The following is a 16,304-nucleotide window of genomic DNA, read 5'->3' on the forward strand; positions in this document are numbered from 1 at the left end:
TAACCATGCATAAATTAGTATGTGTAATACAACACTTATTTGCATAATAATAGCAAGTTAATAGATGCTTAAAGAGCAGAGACCAACACCACCTTTAAATCAGACATGCCTCCAGGCACTTTGGCCTGTACAGACCAAGATGCCAGAAAAACAGTGAGCACCAACCAGAGGAAAACAGTCAATCCATGCATTTTTCATCCCTCTAGACATTTCACTTATTTCCCCCCGCACACACCAGGGAATCATTTTCAAACCACAAAACAGCTTTATATTTTACCCTTCTAAATAAAAATCTTAAAGAAATTATAAAGATTATCAGCAGCAATGGTAATATGATGGACAGTTTGTTTTCCTACAAATGTGGACAGGAAGGGGCAAATTTTTAAAAAATAGTATGCTCAGAATCACACCCCCATAAAATCGGGGGCCTGACTATTTGCTTAGCAACAATAATGTTCTAGATCAGGTATTTTCACCCTTCATCTCAACCCTTTAATTGAGATAATTTTAATTGAAACCAAAAGCTCAAATGGTATATCAAGAAAAGGCTGTGTCTCTCCTCCAACCTCAGTATGAGCACATGGCACTGGGCTAGGACAAGGGAAAACATCACCAATGTCACACAAAGGCAGAGCACAATGATGCCTTTCAACCTTTAACAAAGAGAAAAAAAATCTGGAGTTTAAAAAAATAAAAAATCAACAGAGACTTCTAAATGACTCCTTTAAGATATCACTTTTCAATTTAACAGGACAGATTTATTTGTATGTGGCTCAAATGTTCACAATTGCTCCCTGTACCTTCATACATAGGAATGAATGTCACAGTGGCAAACGGCAGTAATGAACAATCTTACCTGAGGATATGGAAACCTCCCAAGAGCAAGCTGGGAAAGGAAATAATATTTGTCTAGTTATAGATTTGCATGCAGGGCAGATCTCCTTAAGACAGACAAGTGCTAAATTTCAGAACTATACCCAGCAAATGTAAAAAGCTCACAACCGTGGATGCAGGAACTAAACTATAGCAATTACATTAAAAGTTATATTTAGAACGGACATATTCAATGGGCAATGCTGCATCCTTGATAATATATTCTAATTTTAACTAAACATCACCATTAGGTGGTTTCTCTCAGGAACATTCTCAGCTCTATGGGCATTATTCACATTTACCTGTGTGCAACAGTTTTCATCTAGACAGAGGTGTAAAACCAGAGGAGACCACTGGCTTTCCTCTTGTAAGATGGAAACACCTTATTGTTCCCAGACCACAGTTCTGTAGAGTTTTTAGTAACAAGTACATAGGCAGTGTTGTAGGAAATGGGGAATGGGCCACAGGAAATAGAAAAATTTTGCCACTATCTTCATCAATATATTAGTTTTTTCATTCATTTTCTATTCACAGGAAAAAAAGAGCTACCACTGGTAGGGAAGTGGCAATTTCAAGGCTGCGAAGCCAGAACTGTATGTAGGTCTAGGTCTGAAATCGGGAACGTGAATCTTTAGACAGCTTCCAATTTTGTTTGATTTGTAAACTGCCATGTGTTTCTAGGCCTGTCACTGAATTTTGGTCTTGGAATTCTTACCTGTAAAAACACAATGATTCAACCAGGAATAGAGTCGATATAAAGTAATAAGATACAATATACCAAATATACCGTAACATATTTAAAGAAAACAGTGGCAAAATTTTGCAACTTCATAATGTGGCCCAACTTCAGGGCTGAAATCCTTCACATGTACTTGTAACTACTTTCAAAGTAGAATCGCTGTATCAGGGAACTTTGAAGCTGGAATGAATCCAAGAGGGCATCAATCTACTTCACAGATTAGAACCCACGAGTTCCACTGAAGACGTTCCCACACAGTTAATCAGGAGAAGCCTAGGGTCTGACCCTAAGACTTGCAACTTAATCCCGTGCTCTTTCCAGAGTTGACACTGCTTTTCTACATCTCGAGAAGTTGTGCATTTATTTGAAAAACAAGGACACTACAGAAACATTATTGAACTCTTTGGGAACTGTGTTTAGGATCATTTCAAATAACAGAAGAGCACCTACTTCATTTTATTAGAACTGCATTTTATCTTGGACTCAAAATTATACCCCTCAGCCTTTCTATCGTGTGAATTATTTGTTGACTAAGGCTTGAATGGCCTGTGGGTATTACCAAAACCCAAAGCCACCTTCGAAGAATAAATATTTTGCTCCTTAATAAGGACAGACATGAAGGTGCTGAGGTTAATTTTCACAGATCTAAAACCAGTCTGAGCAACAGCAATGTAACAGGAGTAAAGCACAGGACCTCGCGAGGTGACCACCCTGAAAAGGCCAACACTCATTTGGATGCATAGTTACACACGCACGTGTGTGCTCTGCAAGGCCTAGCCAGTTTCATTACCTTGTACTCATTCTTATATACTCAGAGTTCATCGGTTTTCAAGACATGAAGTTATACTACCATTATTTCACTTAGTAAATATCATTCATCAAGGGATGAGTATAAAGTACAGATCACAACATCACAAGATGGCATGATGGAAGAGAATGTGGAATGCTCACCGAACTCCCTTTCAGGTTCGTGCGATTATGTTCATTGTCTACATACTGGGTTTTTGGGTTTTTTTTTTACGATTTTTAAAATTTGACACAGAGAAAAAGAGAGCGAGCACAAGCAGGGGGAGCAGCAGGCTCTCCGCTGAGCAAGGAGCCTGATGCAGGACTCAAACCCAGGACCCTGGGATCATGACCCGAGCTGAAGGCAGCCGCTTAACCAACTGAGCCACTCAGACGTCCCTGCATACTGTTTTAAATTAGGAAGGGGAGAGACTCAGCTCTCCACTCCCCCTACTCCAATCTTACCCAATACAGGCCATCCATTTGCCTTGTACTTTGTAAATACAGTGTGTTTTTGGCCAACGAGAGCGTGCACACTGATTTAGGGGGAGCCGCTGGGGTCTCCCGTGGCAGTAACGGTGGGCGAAGCATTTGCACCATTCTATATTGACCCGCAGGCAGTGACAGCTCAAGAAAAGCTGTCGCCTATCCTCACACTCAACTGTGGATGACAAGGTTTTCATACCCTTCCATTTGGAATTATCAAACTACCAAGAGGAGGATCTCTCATCTAAAAAAGGTAACAACTTCATGACTAGGAGACAACATTGAGAGTATTTTATCTCAAGCCGTTCTATAGTCATTGTGTCACTCACTTGGGTATATGGTTAATGCGTCACTGAGGACTGTCGAAGAATTCTGTACACATGGCTTACCGGCAGAGGAACTTGCCCACAACACACACAGTTAAAATCTAAATTAGCTGGCTGGTACCAAAATGGGATGTTGGTTTTTGCTAAAGAACTAAATAAGCAATGATAAATGGACGGCTTAAAAAAAAGGTGGCATAAAACGAAAAATATGAATTCTTTCCACTTGAACACAAAGCCTCAAATTCTCAAGTCATTCTTGTTCTATGGAGAGGCCAGGCTACAGTCAACTTGGGAACGTGGTACCCTACTCGGTGCCCTCTGTCATAACTGGTACGATGTAATAAGGATGGCTGCTATCATTTGTTTACCCTATAAGATACCACCATGCATACAGAGAGAAAATTCAGGGCAGGCTGGTCAGCTGGGAGCCTCTCTGTACCAGTCTGCTTGGAAACAGGTGGCTGGCAGTGCTTGATCTGGTGAACTCATCATTCCTGGGACTGGCTTTGCTTCGTGTGTACTTTCCTGACATCCTACGAAATCTCAGTCCTGTCAACTACGTTCCTGGGAGAACTGCTCGAAGGCATTTTGCAGCTCTGACCTCTTTGGAGCCAGAGGACAGAGAATGGTTCCTTGTCCTTGACCAGAGCGGTACAACCATCACTTCCTCTCTTGCAGCCTGTCACCACCACGCTGCTCCAGCAGCAGGCCAAGGATTCCAATGCTGCACCAGTGCAAACTGGCAGTGGCACCATTAGGCTGGCACCAAAAGCAGTCATTTTAAGGCTCTGGGAGAGGAAGCTGCCTTCCACGTATGTCCCTGTCCTTCTAGGTTTAACGCAACGGCGGTGTTTTTGTTCCCCACTCTTTATCTTGTGGCAAAATAGAAGGAAGTAAATAGCCAGGCCCTAGAACCCTTTTATCAAGTTCGATTAGGAGAAGGTAAGAAAGGAAAAGGTCTCTTAGCAGATGTGGCCGCATGAAGGCTGTCAAAAGTCAAATAAACACTGAACCCTTATGAGGAAGAGGGAACACATATGCTATGAGCGAATATTTCAGAGACAGACGGACCTGGGGCCGTTCGGTATCTTTTACCCCTACTGGTCTATTAATCTACTTGCATTTCCCCAGTTTTTATTGTCAAGGTATTATAAATTAGGAAACTTACAAAAGAGAGTATGTAATCTTCTCTGAAATGGCCTGCAGATATGTCACTGTACTAAATGTGTTTCAGATTTAATGAAGCTTTAATGTCCTTTTTAATTTTGCCTGTTTCTGTATCACCAGGGGTCGGGCAAGGCAATCAGCACTCAAGAGGGTGGTTTGGTTTAAAACTAGGAAAAAACTCATTTGCTTATGAGTTGCACTGTATTTTCTTAATTAAATTTACTGAGTAAAATGGTTTAAGTTCAGCCAACCAATGACCTTTGTATGTAGATTTAGATTTATAAATAGGTTAACAGTTAAAGGAAAGGGGGGAAAAAAGAATCACAACAAAGCAAACAGATTAGGACTAAGCCAATAGAAATCTTTGCTCTCTTTATCATCTTTAGAAAAGCAGCATTTAAATATAGGCAGCTTAAGTCCAGTTAAAAAAAAGTATATTGAAAAATGTGGATGCACCCAAGCGCCAGCAATTCATCAAATGACTCTCACATCCTTTTCATTCCCAGGAGGGGAGCGGCCCGCGTTGTAAAAGATTTGGAAAAGCTTTATTTATTTGGGGGTGGGTGGGTGGGTGGTGGAGGTAGAGATGGGGGAAGGAGAGGATTCTATTTAACGTTAAATAAAAAAGTGCATTTTAATTCCAAATACTTAAGATTCAGCAAACTGCTTAATACTCTGTTCGCTGTGGGAAATTCACTATATAAAAGGCAGAAAAAGAATGCTCTGAAAACATTTACCACTGGGAATACATGTAAATAACAGTAAACCACAAACATTTCACTGTAAAACTAAAGCTGTCCCTTAGTGTCATCTTATTGATCTTTGATTTGTCCAATCATAATCTATGAAATACTCCTGAGTTAGCAGCATTTGAATATGTTGGATTTTATAATTTAAATAACAAATATGTGTGTGTGTGGGTGTGATCATAACAACTGCCGAATGCATAACAACTGCACGATAGAAACATCTGTATTTTAACAAAAAGACAGAGATATTTATTTACAAAGCAACAAAAATGGCTTCTGTTGGTAACATGAATAATTATGGTCATGAAGTCACAAATGAGAAAAAAAATACACTGTAGCAAGAAAGCAAGTGGGGAATACAAATTCAAAAGACGTTTTTGGTGAATCAAGTTTCTTAGAATATCAACAATGTGCGAGTAGTTCTAAAATTTACAGTTATACTGAAGAGCCCTGGATTTTTTTTTTATTCTTAATTTAGACATATTCTATGTTTCTCGGCATTAACTGCAAATTGAAAATAAGCATTTTCAGTATAGCCAGTGATCTAGCTGAAGGGGGACTTTATAGTCTGAAATGTTCTAAAATTTGTTCTTAATTACCTCGTGCACATTTTACACAATTAAATTTCCATCTAAGCATCTTGCATTTAGATTGTGCACTGCAGTTAAACCTTCATCTTACAAAAATGCAGCAGCCGCTTTGGAACATTCTGACACAGGGAAACTTTAAAAATTCAGACTTAACTATGGATTACATAAAATTCCCTAGGTGAGATTCCATCCCAAGACCAATGTACACACAGTCCTAGAGAGAGAGTTTAAATCATCTGAAACTATGCTGGTGAAGAACCATAATAAATATTAAATACCTCAAGATCTACCCTAAGATTTTACTTTTCTTCCCATGTATCAATTTCACTATCCTCTTACTGAATGGTTTAAAAACAATCCAAAGGATATAACAGCAATTTACCAGTGTTAAAGTGCTTTGGAGGTTAAACAGACAACAAAGAACACAGAAACACAAAGCGTCTTGAAGTAGGGTTTCAATTAAATGTGGAGGATTTAGTAATGCAGGACCAAAAAAAAAAAAAAAAGAGTTACAAATTAATTTAATCTTCTGCCTATAGTTTGCAGCTGCACTCCAAAGTGTCTAGGGCTTAAGAACAAAGCCTTGAAAGGCCTCGGAGTGAGGAAAGCTTCAATTTTTAATGTATAACGCCATTAGCTGATAACTTGTGGAATTTGCGACCCCTGCGGAGGGGCATAAGTGCGAGTAACAGAGACTGATGAAGTGACATATTTGTTCGTGTCTAGAACTATGAGGAAGAGGGTTATTACTAACACCATCAGGCCCAACAGAAATATGCCCTAATAACCTTAGGGACCCTCCACGTTATCAGTTCTCACTACATCAAATATATTAAAATCAAAACCTAATTCACTTTAATTAAAGACAATTAGTTTGTTTTACCATTATTGTTTTAACTTGTGTGGTATTATAATACATTGCAAATTAAAGATGGGATAATAAATGTAACGAAAGCACCAAACTATATATATATATATATATATATACCTTTCCATCCCTGCTTGGAGAAGCAAGCTTATCACTGGTGTCTATTCCAAGGAAATTCATGGACACCATCATTAAAAGTGGTGTACAAACATTTCACTCTACAATGAATATAGTGGGACCGTGCATATCTCTTCCCTATTCAATTTATACTTTTCACATAACACTTTCCTATAAACTCTAAGGATTTCCTTAACACAAACAGAATTATGGCCCAATGGAGGCGCCAGAAGCTTAATTAATTTGCCCAAGGTCATACTGCAGGTTGGTGGCAAAGCTTGTTAAATCACTAAGAACTGTGGGCTCTACAGATGTTTTTGGGAATGGCAAAGGACCCTGTCTGCAAAGGCCTCAGAGACTTCTCGTGCAGTGGGTGAACCACGACAAATAACTCATTACGGCTGTACAAAAGTGCCAAGCGCTCCTGAGAGCTCGCAAATAACATGTTTTCTTTGTGTTGGAAGAGCCTAAATGTGAGGTTCCCATCAGGAGTGCTTCTGAACATGTGCCAATATTTAAAAAAGAACTACTCATCCTCACTGGAGTGAGCGGATAAAAAGTAAATTTATTTTAACTTAAGGAGGCCAAAAGCCATAACACAAAGAAATAAATCAAGTCCTTCTCCATCATTCGGAAGGTCCTGCATTCTATCCCACAGATTACTAATAATAGTGGAGAAAAGACAGCATTACAAATAAATGTTTTCAATACAGTGTGGTTTTTTTTTTTTTAATTAGAAATGGGCTTATTACAGTGGACACTTAAATGGGGAGAGGGCAACAGTAATTCACAAGTACAATATCCTAAATGCTGTTCCATTAATTGCTTTATTTGTTTCGCGGTTAAAAATGATGGCTTGCTGTAGCCTAACCGTGGATGCTGAAAAGCATGATACATTGAGGTCTCAACCTGGGCAAACTGTACCTAAACTTACACTTTATTGCAGCTTAGTTCACAATCTTCACCTAATATAGGGGTATATCCCAGTGCAGCAGGAGGATAAATCATCCTGGAATATTACTCCGGCAAAGTTTAGCTGTGACTGGAGCATATGTGCTTTCGAGCCACTGAAGCAAAGGCCCATAAAATACACTAATTACTGGAAGTTATGGTCACTGAGTGATTGATAGCGCTCTGCGAGGCAACTTCCTCATTTTCAGCTCTTCTGACGGGCTCATCCGCCACATAGCAATTATTAATTCATGACCCACCCCTCGGGCACTAGGACCTTTACTTCTAATTCTCCTGCTACCAAACCACTGCTCCAGCTGGACACTGTCTTTCTTCATTCTGATGGCCGGGTAAGGATGATAAAAAGTAGATTTCATGCTAAATGCTATTGTTTTGAATCTTTAAACGTTGCTCGGTCCTTCTAACCCTGCTGTCCCAACACATAAATTCTCCTTCCTCTCCCACAATGCTACTGCACTTGCTTCGTTTTCTTTCGGACTGTGTGTGTTTGTATATGTGTGTGTATATAGATCTATCAATCTATCTGTCTACACCACATTAGAGCAAAAACTTTGAATAATTTTTTGCATGAATACCGTGGTTTAAATGCAATATATAATTTCAACTAGGCCACAGTAAATTTGAAGCAGTTGATTAAAAAAAAAAAAGGAAGACAAACCCTCCCTATTTAAAGAGACCCACTTTTGTAGCGTTGAAGACACTCCAATTGTTCCAAGTTGATGTCCATCAGTAACTTTACTCAGAGCAATGCTAATTAAAAGATCTGGGTATATAAATCTCTAAAAGTCACTGAGAAACAACTGCAAAGGTCTCTTTTAATGGTGTCTGTGCACTGAACGGAAATTCAGTGAGAAACTCTAAATTAAAAACAGATAATGTTCAGTCATGACGGATGAAAGCAAACAATTTACTTTTCTAATAGAAAAAACGAACTTCAAATTTTTGCACAACTGCCAATGCAATACTGGGGGTAGTTTCTCTATCTGCATTCTACGATGGTGTAACAACAGATGAACAGACGGACTCCAGGTTACCTACCCTTCCGGGGCTTGGTTCCACTTACTCCTCTTCTGCTGGGAGTTAATCCCAGAACACAATTTTGAAGACAAAATTCCTATCACTCCCTGTCCATACCATTCACCGGCAGCGTAGCGCAATCCTACCTGGTGACATTTCCTAGTGTTCCACATCTTCCCGTGTCTCTAAGGCCTGGTAAATTTTAAATTTTGTTAAAGGGCAGACTGTTAAGTCATATACTTCTGCGTTCTCCATGACACCAGAAATGGCATTTTGCAGTCGGCTGACAATAAGCATTTGTTGATTATGATAAACCCCCTGATGGTGAGGTCTTCTAGAGCCAGGCCAACCTGGCAGTGCATGTCCGTTGTTTCTATGCTATCATAACTTTTTTTTTTTTTTAATGTAGACCAACACAGGGCTTGAACTCATGACCTTGAAATCAAGACCTGAGCTGAGATCAAGAGTTGGACACTTAGCTGACCGAGCCACCCCGGTACCCCTCTGCGCTGCACTACTTTAATCAACATAGCGTACGAACTCTCCAGTATTACGGGTGGATGGTCTTAACTGACAAGGCCCTCTTACACATCACTGCTTAGAATAATCACTTTCACATATTTAAGCATTATGATTAATTTAAATGGCTTATTTCTTATTAAAGACTTAGGGGTTGCAAGAAGGGAAAAAGACTGGAGTTAACTGCCCTCCAATCCATCTCGTGTACTTAATTCAATAACCATTTTAATCTTCACAGTGAGAATTAAGAAATGACACCCTTTCAATATGTTTGTATAATGCTGACCCATGTCCTCTAACAGTACACAACTTTAATCATGGTACCAGTCCCTGCAGACCTAGCTCTGGGTATGGGGTGGGGGTGGGGGGTTCCTTCATTTCTAAACTGCTCACTGGAGCCCTGCAGCTGTGAGTACCTGAGAAAACATTAGTGCTAGGGTACAGTCCATTGGTTCGACCAACTCTACACTTCTGTTTTTAGACATTTCAAAGTCAAGGGAGTCATCATCAGATAGTGTTCTCATAATTCTAGCATCTGTATGCTGCTCCTGAGAGAGAGAGAGAGACGGAGCGGCCACTTCACCGCCATGCGTGCAGGTGAAGTCATCTTGGATCTTCCATTCTTAACCACCATCCGGCTGCACCCGCACCGGAGGCCCCTGTGGATCCCACGTCTAATGGCTGAGCCCTAAGATTCCTGACCCATAGAATCCTGAGTAAATAAAGGGTTGTGTTGTTAAGCCACTAACATTGGGTGCTTTATTAAGAGTAATAGATAACTGAAATGCTTTCCTTGACATCGATGTCAGCCCTCCCTGTCATCTGCCCAGTCCTATGCACTTCCATTGCACATTTATTTATCTTTCTACCTACTAGTCGAGGAGCTCCTGAGGGCAAAGTTGGTATCCTTCCTGCCAACACAGAATAGCGCTACATAAATATTTACTGATTAGATGGAATTCTCACCTACCCACTTCCTAACAGAGCAGACGCCTTGGAGATGAGGCTAATTTTTGTATTTCTTTAGAAACATAAACTAAAGGGGCGCCTGGGTGGCTCAGGAGGTCCTGGGGTCCTGGGATCGAGCCCCACGTTGGGCTCTCTGCTCAGTGGGAGCCTGCTTCTCCCTCTCCCTGATGCTCCCCCTGCTTGTACTCGCTGTCAAATAAATAAATAAAATCTTGAACCAAAAAAAGAAACATAAACTAGGGATTGGTTTCTGAAAACCAATGGTACATGTATACTCTGAAACACTGGCAACACTGAAGCAGCTACGGGGACAGTGTGGGTAGGAAGCCTGGGAAAAGCAGCCTTGACTGACAAGCAGAATCACGATAAACCAGTCTTTTTCTTTATCTAATTTCCTGCTTGTTTACATTTACCAGTTCTCTCTTCTCTTTCCAGAGTACTTGATCTACTCATTCTCGACAGCATAATGAAAGCAGCAGAGGGAGGGCTCCTGACTGCTGCTGCCTGGTCTAGTCACACAACCTTTCTAAAAAAGTCCTTTAATTTCTCTGGATCCTAGTTTCCTTATTTGCGAAATGGGAGCTTTGATGCTTATACGGTGGGAGAATCTTGGGTGCCTCAAATCACTAATTTTTCAGTCATTTCCCATCACGGTGTAGGGGAGCCGAAATGAGGTAACGAAAGCAAGTGGTTTTGTTAAGTGTTAGGTACATGCAATGTGTTATGTTGTTAACCTTCTTGTGAGAATGACACCGAGCAAGAAGACGTCAAGAGCTGAAAAAAGAGGACAGAGCACCAGACTTGACATCAGAAGTCTTCGATTCCAGTCCTCCTCTGCACAGGACTGGCTGCGTGCGGTCACTGTGGGCAGGTCCCCTCCCTCCCTGGCCCCCAGCTTCCTCACTGGTACGAGGAGGGATCTGATTGAACAAGTTCTAAAGACTCTCTTCCGGTTAAAAAACATTCTAATCTCTAAGTACAAGATAAGGCGTGTGAAAGAATTTGTCTACATACGTGCTAGAAAAATGTGAAAGCTTTTCTTAGCCAGTTCAGAACCAAAGTATGTGCTATGGTCTGCAGGATCTTCCGGAGGGTCTTTAAAGCGACTTCCAGGTCACTGGGTGTGAGTATTGACAGAATTCTAGGATCAGTGGATTTTACCACTGGACATCTCGAGGGAGCAGCAGTGGTTCCCCAAATTATCACTCACAGAATTTAGAGCTGACAGATGTCATGAGAAGACTGGCCCCTTATCTTTTAGATCTCAAATTTACGAGATCTTAATTTATACACCACACCACTCAGTTACTCCTATCATATAACGCTGTTCGTTTCCGTCTAAAGACTTGCTGTTGTCAAATACCTTCTTTAACACGCAGGCTCCATGAAGGGATTTTGTCACTTTCATTCACAGCCATGTTCCCAGTGACTAGCGCGGCGCGTGCCACATATTAGACACTCAATAAAAATTCTCTGAGTGGTTAATGAATAAATGACTGTATCTTACCTAACCTCATCCCCATTTCTCCTACAAAGCATTTCTTCTTAAGAAACAAAACAAGAACTTGAGATATGACATATGATTATTCAGTCACTACATAAACCAGGCCTTTTTATTCCTAAAGAGGATGAGTCCACGGTGGAGTCGGAAGGAGGTAGGGCTCCATCCATTAGAATTTTCTTCTTTGTATTGAATAGAAACCATGGGCTTTTTTTTTTTTTTTGATCATGTTAGCTTCAGAGAGTTCAGCCAGCCAGTCACTGAGCAGCAACTGGCCTCTCCTGACAATCCTTCAAATATCTGAATATGGGTTGTCAAAGGCTTGCTTTGTCTTCTCTTTATTTCTTTAGTCTTCACATGAAGACTTTGTTGACTTAATGTGTTTTTAAAAGTCCAAATTGTGCGTGTTTGGGTGCACACACACACACACACACACACACACACACGATTTGGCCATGTGCTGTTGGAAAAACTTTAAAATCGGTCTGAAATCCATCAAAATAATAAAATGCTTAGCTGGGACTGCGAGCACCTGTTCCATCTTGTTTTGTCAATCTCATGGTTGTTCGGATAGCTCTCAGAACAAAGCAAGCTCAACAATGCCTCATTCAGTGGGAAACACTCACTTTGTCTGCCAGTTGCACATTGACTGCGATCACTGACAACCTTGGAAAATGCCCATTTAGGCACGGTAATCTGAGACAGCTGGATCCCTTCACAAACCTTGCAGCGGACTGAACTAGTCAATCCATCATCTCCCAAAGGTCATTTAACGGCTCCTTTCTGCAGTAAGTTACAGAAGTTTTAGATTAGAAAAATGACAATGGAAAAAATCAAGTTAAGGCAGAATTACAGAAAGGAGAGTGAGAGCAGGGGAATGAGTGATGGAAACTGTTACATGCTCTTTTTCTCAACATTCTTCAACGGAAGGGAAGGAGGCCCATGACACGACTCCAGAGCACACTCCTGCCCACTCTTCTATACAGTCTTCCACTGAAATTTCCTTGTTGTTTGGACGCTTTGATGCTTTTGCCTTCTGATGGTTTTCAGCAGAAACTTCTGATCGACAGGTAAGATGTTTCACTAGATGGAGCAGGGACCAAACATACGATAAGATCCAACTTCCACTCATGTTCTTGACAATAATTATAAAAAAAGGAGAGGAGAAAATACCAGTATTTAAGTGGAGCCCACCAAAGGCCAAGTTTTATGGTCTAGAGAAGCTGACAGCAGCTGCTCATAGGGTATCCAGAGCCATCCGTCACCCCTCAGATCAGGTTCATAATCACCAAGGGCTAGAAAAGCGAACAAAGCCACAGCTGCAGACCACTAGAGACAGCTGTGTCTCCAGGTGTTTCCATGTAGGGGTGGGGGCAGGGATGGGTTCTTCCGTATATTTAGGGGCAGGAATCAAGTCTGGATAATGCTCCTAATTCTTGTCACTTGGCAAAACCACCCAATACCTGGATGAGGACGCTATTTCAAACGGAAGTTTACTCTCAGAGTAACTTTCTGGGGTGGTTATCATTAAATGGAAGTGTTTCTAGAAGAGCCTAGAATACTGAAGGTTCCTGCTTTCAAAAAATGTGTTTACTACGGTTTATCGTCTGCCTCCCTCATGTTGTAGGCTCAACAAGGAAAGGGAACGTGCCTGTTTTATTTACTAATGTAACCTCAGCACTTCAAAAAGTGTGTGGAGCATAAAAGGTGCTCAATAAATACTGAGGAATGAATGAATTCTAAAATTCTGTTCATTTTACAGATAAGAAAGTGACACTTGAAGTAGCAAAATGGGCCCAAATCACACTGATTCCAAGTGGTGGTGCCAACCTATCTGGTTAATCCAAAGTCTGAGCATTTTAAGAGTTCGAGAATTAGGATGGCAGCCCTTGAATCTGAAAATCTTATCAGTGGATGAAAATTACCCACTCTTCAGCAAACTCCTCCAGAAGCTTCTGTCCAAGGGTACTGGGCTGAGTGATCCATGCCACTTTTTCAATACTTTTATTTTCATTTCACTTAGCTCTTTCTGTTTGCTTGTGAATGGAGATTACATTCCATTGTCTTGGTATCTAATGAGTCTTATCTAACATCCATTAAAAAAATATATATATATGAAGGCAGTATGTTAAAAATGGGATATGTTCACAGGTTTTAACATTTCTATAAAACAAGGTAGTTCTATCCAACTATTTTTACCTTTTTTTTTTTTAAGGTTTATTTATTTATTTTAGAGAGGCGGGTGTTGCAGAGAGAGTCTTAAGCAAACTCCCTGGGCTAGCACGGAGTTGGGTGCAGGGCTCAATCTCACGACCTGAACCGAAACCAAGAGTCAGACATTTAACTGACTGTGCCACCCAGGCACCCCAACTATTTTTGCTTTCTATGCTTGGGAAAAATTATATTATGATGTTTACAGAAAATGCAAAAATTTATCATTGCCCAGTAAAAACTCCGTATCTCTGGGCAAAACCACTGACATGTCCTTTAGAAAAACAGTTAGGTTTTGTTTTTTGTGTTTTTTTTTTGCTATAGGAATGCTAAAGAGGAGGGCAATCTCGGACAACATATAAATATTTCTCTCATTATAAAATTAAAATGAAAACATTTCCTTTGGTGATTTCTTCCCCTCTGTTTCCTCTACTCTTTCCTCTTGAAACTTCTGTTTTTCACCTTAGACTTTCTGACCTGGTTCTCGAATTTTCATTCCTGTTTGTTGTTGTTGTTCTCTGAAAGTTCCTTTGTTACAGCAGCCTGTTCTTGTTTCCTGAATGCAGTGTTTTCTCTTATCCCTCTGAGAATACTATAGGAGCTCATCTGAATTTTTCTTCACTGCATAGTTTCCAAGGCCCTCCAAGTTGCTTTTTTTTTTTTTCCAGTTATTTTAGGTTTCTGTCTTAAAGGCCTTCCTCACATGTCTTGCCAAGAGTGAGGTGCTAAAAATCTGGCTGGAAACACTGTGCTCATTGGTGGAGCTTGCTGACTGATGTACCATGACGTAACATGAACCCCCAATGTCTGGATCTGATTTCCTTAGAGAAAGTCTCTTCTGCCTGAAAGGTAATCTTGGCCGCCAGCATCCTAGGAACAGGGTGAGATGGGAAGGCTGGGAAGTCTCAGCATTTAGCGTTCACTTAGTGCCTCTGTTCTTCAGTAACGGGACTCAGGCTTCGACAGTGCCAGCTACCATTTATTTTACTCTTTCCAGAAAAGACCTCTGCCTTCTTGTGTTGAGGCTGAGGAGTGGCGACTGTGTGCACACGCTGAGTTACGAGAAGAATCTGTGGGTCAAATGGCTTATGTGCTTCTCAAATGGCCTTAAAAAGAATTCTGTTCTCTTTGGTCCCACCTTTGTGTCTGATTCCAGATAACTGGACCACCAATTCCTGAGCCTTTTCGGTGTTCTACAGGAATTGGGGTGCTTGTCACTTTCTTAACAGCTAGCTTAGGATTTCAGCATTCTCGGTGCTCCTAGGTTGTTTGCCACTGTCCCTCTGGTTCCCCACACCCAAAATTTGGTTGCTGTAGTCTCCTTTCCCTTTTGATTTGTATTCAAAGCCTTAAAAAAAAAAATCCCTTTATGGTTATTTTTAGCGGAGACTGAAGTGAAAGTAGAAGGTATGGCACATTCTGTGTTCCATGCTTTAACCAAATTAGTGGCCTTTTTGAACCAAATAGAAATATTTCAAGAGGTAATTCCTTTTAAAGAGAGGGGATGATGGCTTAATTTTCTCATTGTGACCTTTGTCCAGAAGCTCTGAAGTAAAGCTTCCATCAAAAGATGAGGACCCTGAGGCCCAGAGATTCAATGACTTATCCAAGGATCCACAGTTTATACTAACAGAGGTGGAATTTGAATCTAGGTCTATACTCCAGCAAAAGAAAACCCTTCTCCACACGCAAAACATTTGTGACCTTCAGCAAACATTTATGTATGCTTAAGTTAAAGGCTCATCAAACTTCAAACTCTGATTTTATTTTTAGAAATGGCTTTAAAACTATTACAAAAATATGGAAAAAACTGAGCCAAGAAGATTTCCTGAGTGCCCACTTACGGGCAATGGAATAGTTCCAGGGAGTGTAGGAGGTTCTGAGAGCATCAGATTCGAATGCTGTCCTAAGGAACTCTGACATGCCTATAAATCATTACAGCACAAGGTGGAAAAGGCACATGCCACAAGGAAGGTGCAGATGAAGGTCAGAAGAAGGTATTATATTTTGCTGGAGAGATCGGAGCAGGTATCATGAAGGATGGGTATTTTAACTGTATCTTGGGGAGATGAAGAAAAATGGTATTCTGTGTAGGGTGAACAGCACAGCATTCCATGGATTTATTTTTAACTTGATAAAGGTGATTCTAAAACTCACAAGAAAAACTCTAACTCTTTGTCGAAACAATAGAACTCATAAAAATCTTCAGAAGATGGTGTTACTTTGATGACAATGACCTGTGTGGCTCTCTGAATATGTTCTTCACCTATCTAGAGACGTTTTTCTAAGCCATGGACCTTGCTTTCATCATTTAACACATCATTCAAACCACTTCAATAAAACAGGGACCATGCTGAAGACGGGTCTCAGAGGACTAGATGACACTCCAATTAACCAAGCACATCGAGCCAGAC

At 40.6% G+C, this 16,304-nt stretch overlaps 1 protein-coding gene across 6 annotated transcripts in view; it reads right to left on the minus strand.

Annotated features, from left to right (window-relative positions):
- Window positions 1-16,304, minus strand: part of MAP2K5 (mitogen-activated protein kinase kinase 5) — a 249,041-nt gene that overhangs the window by 83,104 nt on the left and 149,633 nt on the right. For 4 of the 6 annotated variants that reach the window (XM_087856834.1, XM_045810840.2, XM_087856831.1 and 1 more), the window contains one exon: window positions 857-886. The exons of the other annotated variants lie outside the window; for them this stretch is intronic. In XM_087856834.1, coding sequence (XP_087712960.1) covers window positions 857-886 — 30 coding nt within the window. The remainder of the gene's footprint in view (window positions 1-856; window positions 887-16,304) is intronic. 6 annotated transcript variants of the gene reach the window in all.

Source organism: Ursus americanus, chromosome 28 (assembly GCF_024610735.1).
Source record: "Ursus americanus isolate L20-20 chromosome 28, mUrsAme1.1.p, whole genome shotgun sequence".
Lineage (NCBI taxonomy): Eukaryota > Metazoa > Chordata > Mammalia > Carnivora > Ursidae > Ursus > Ursus americanus.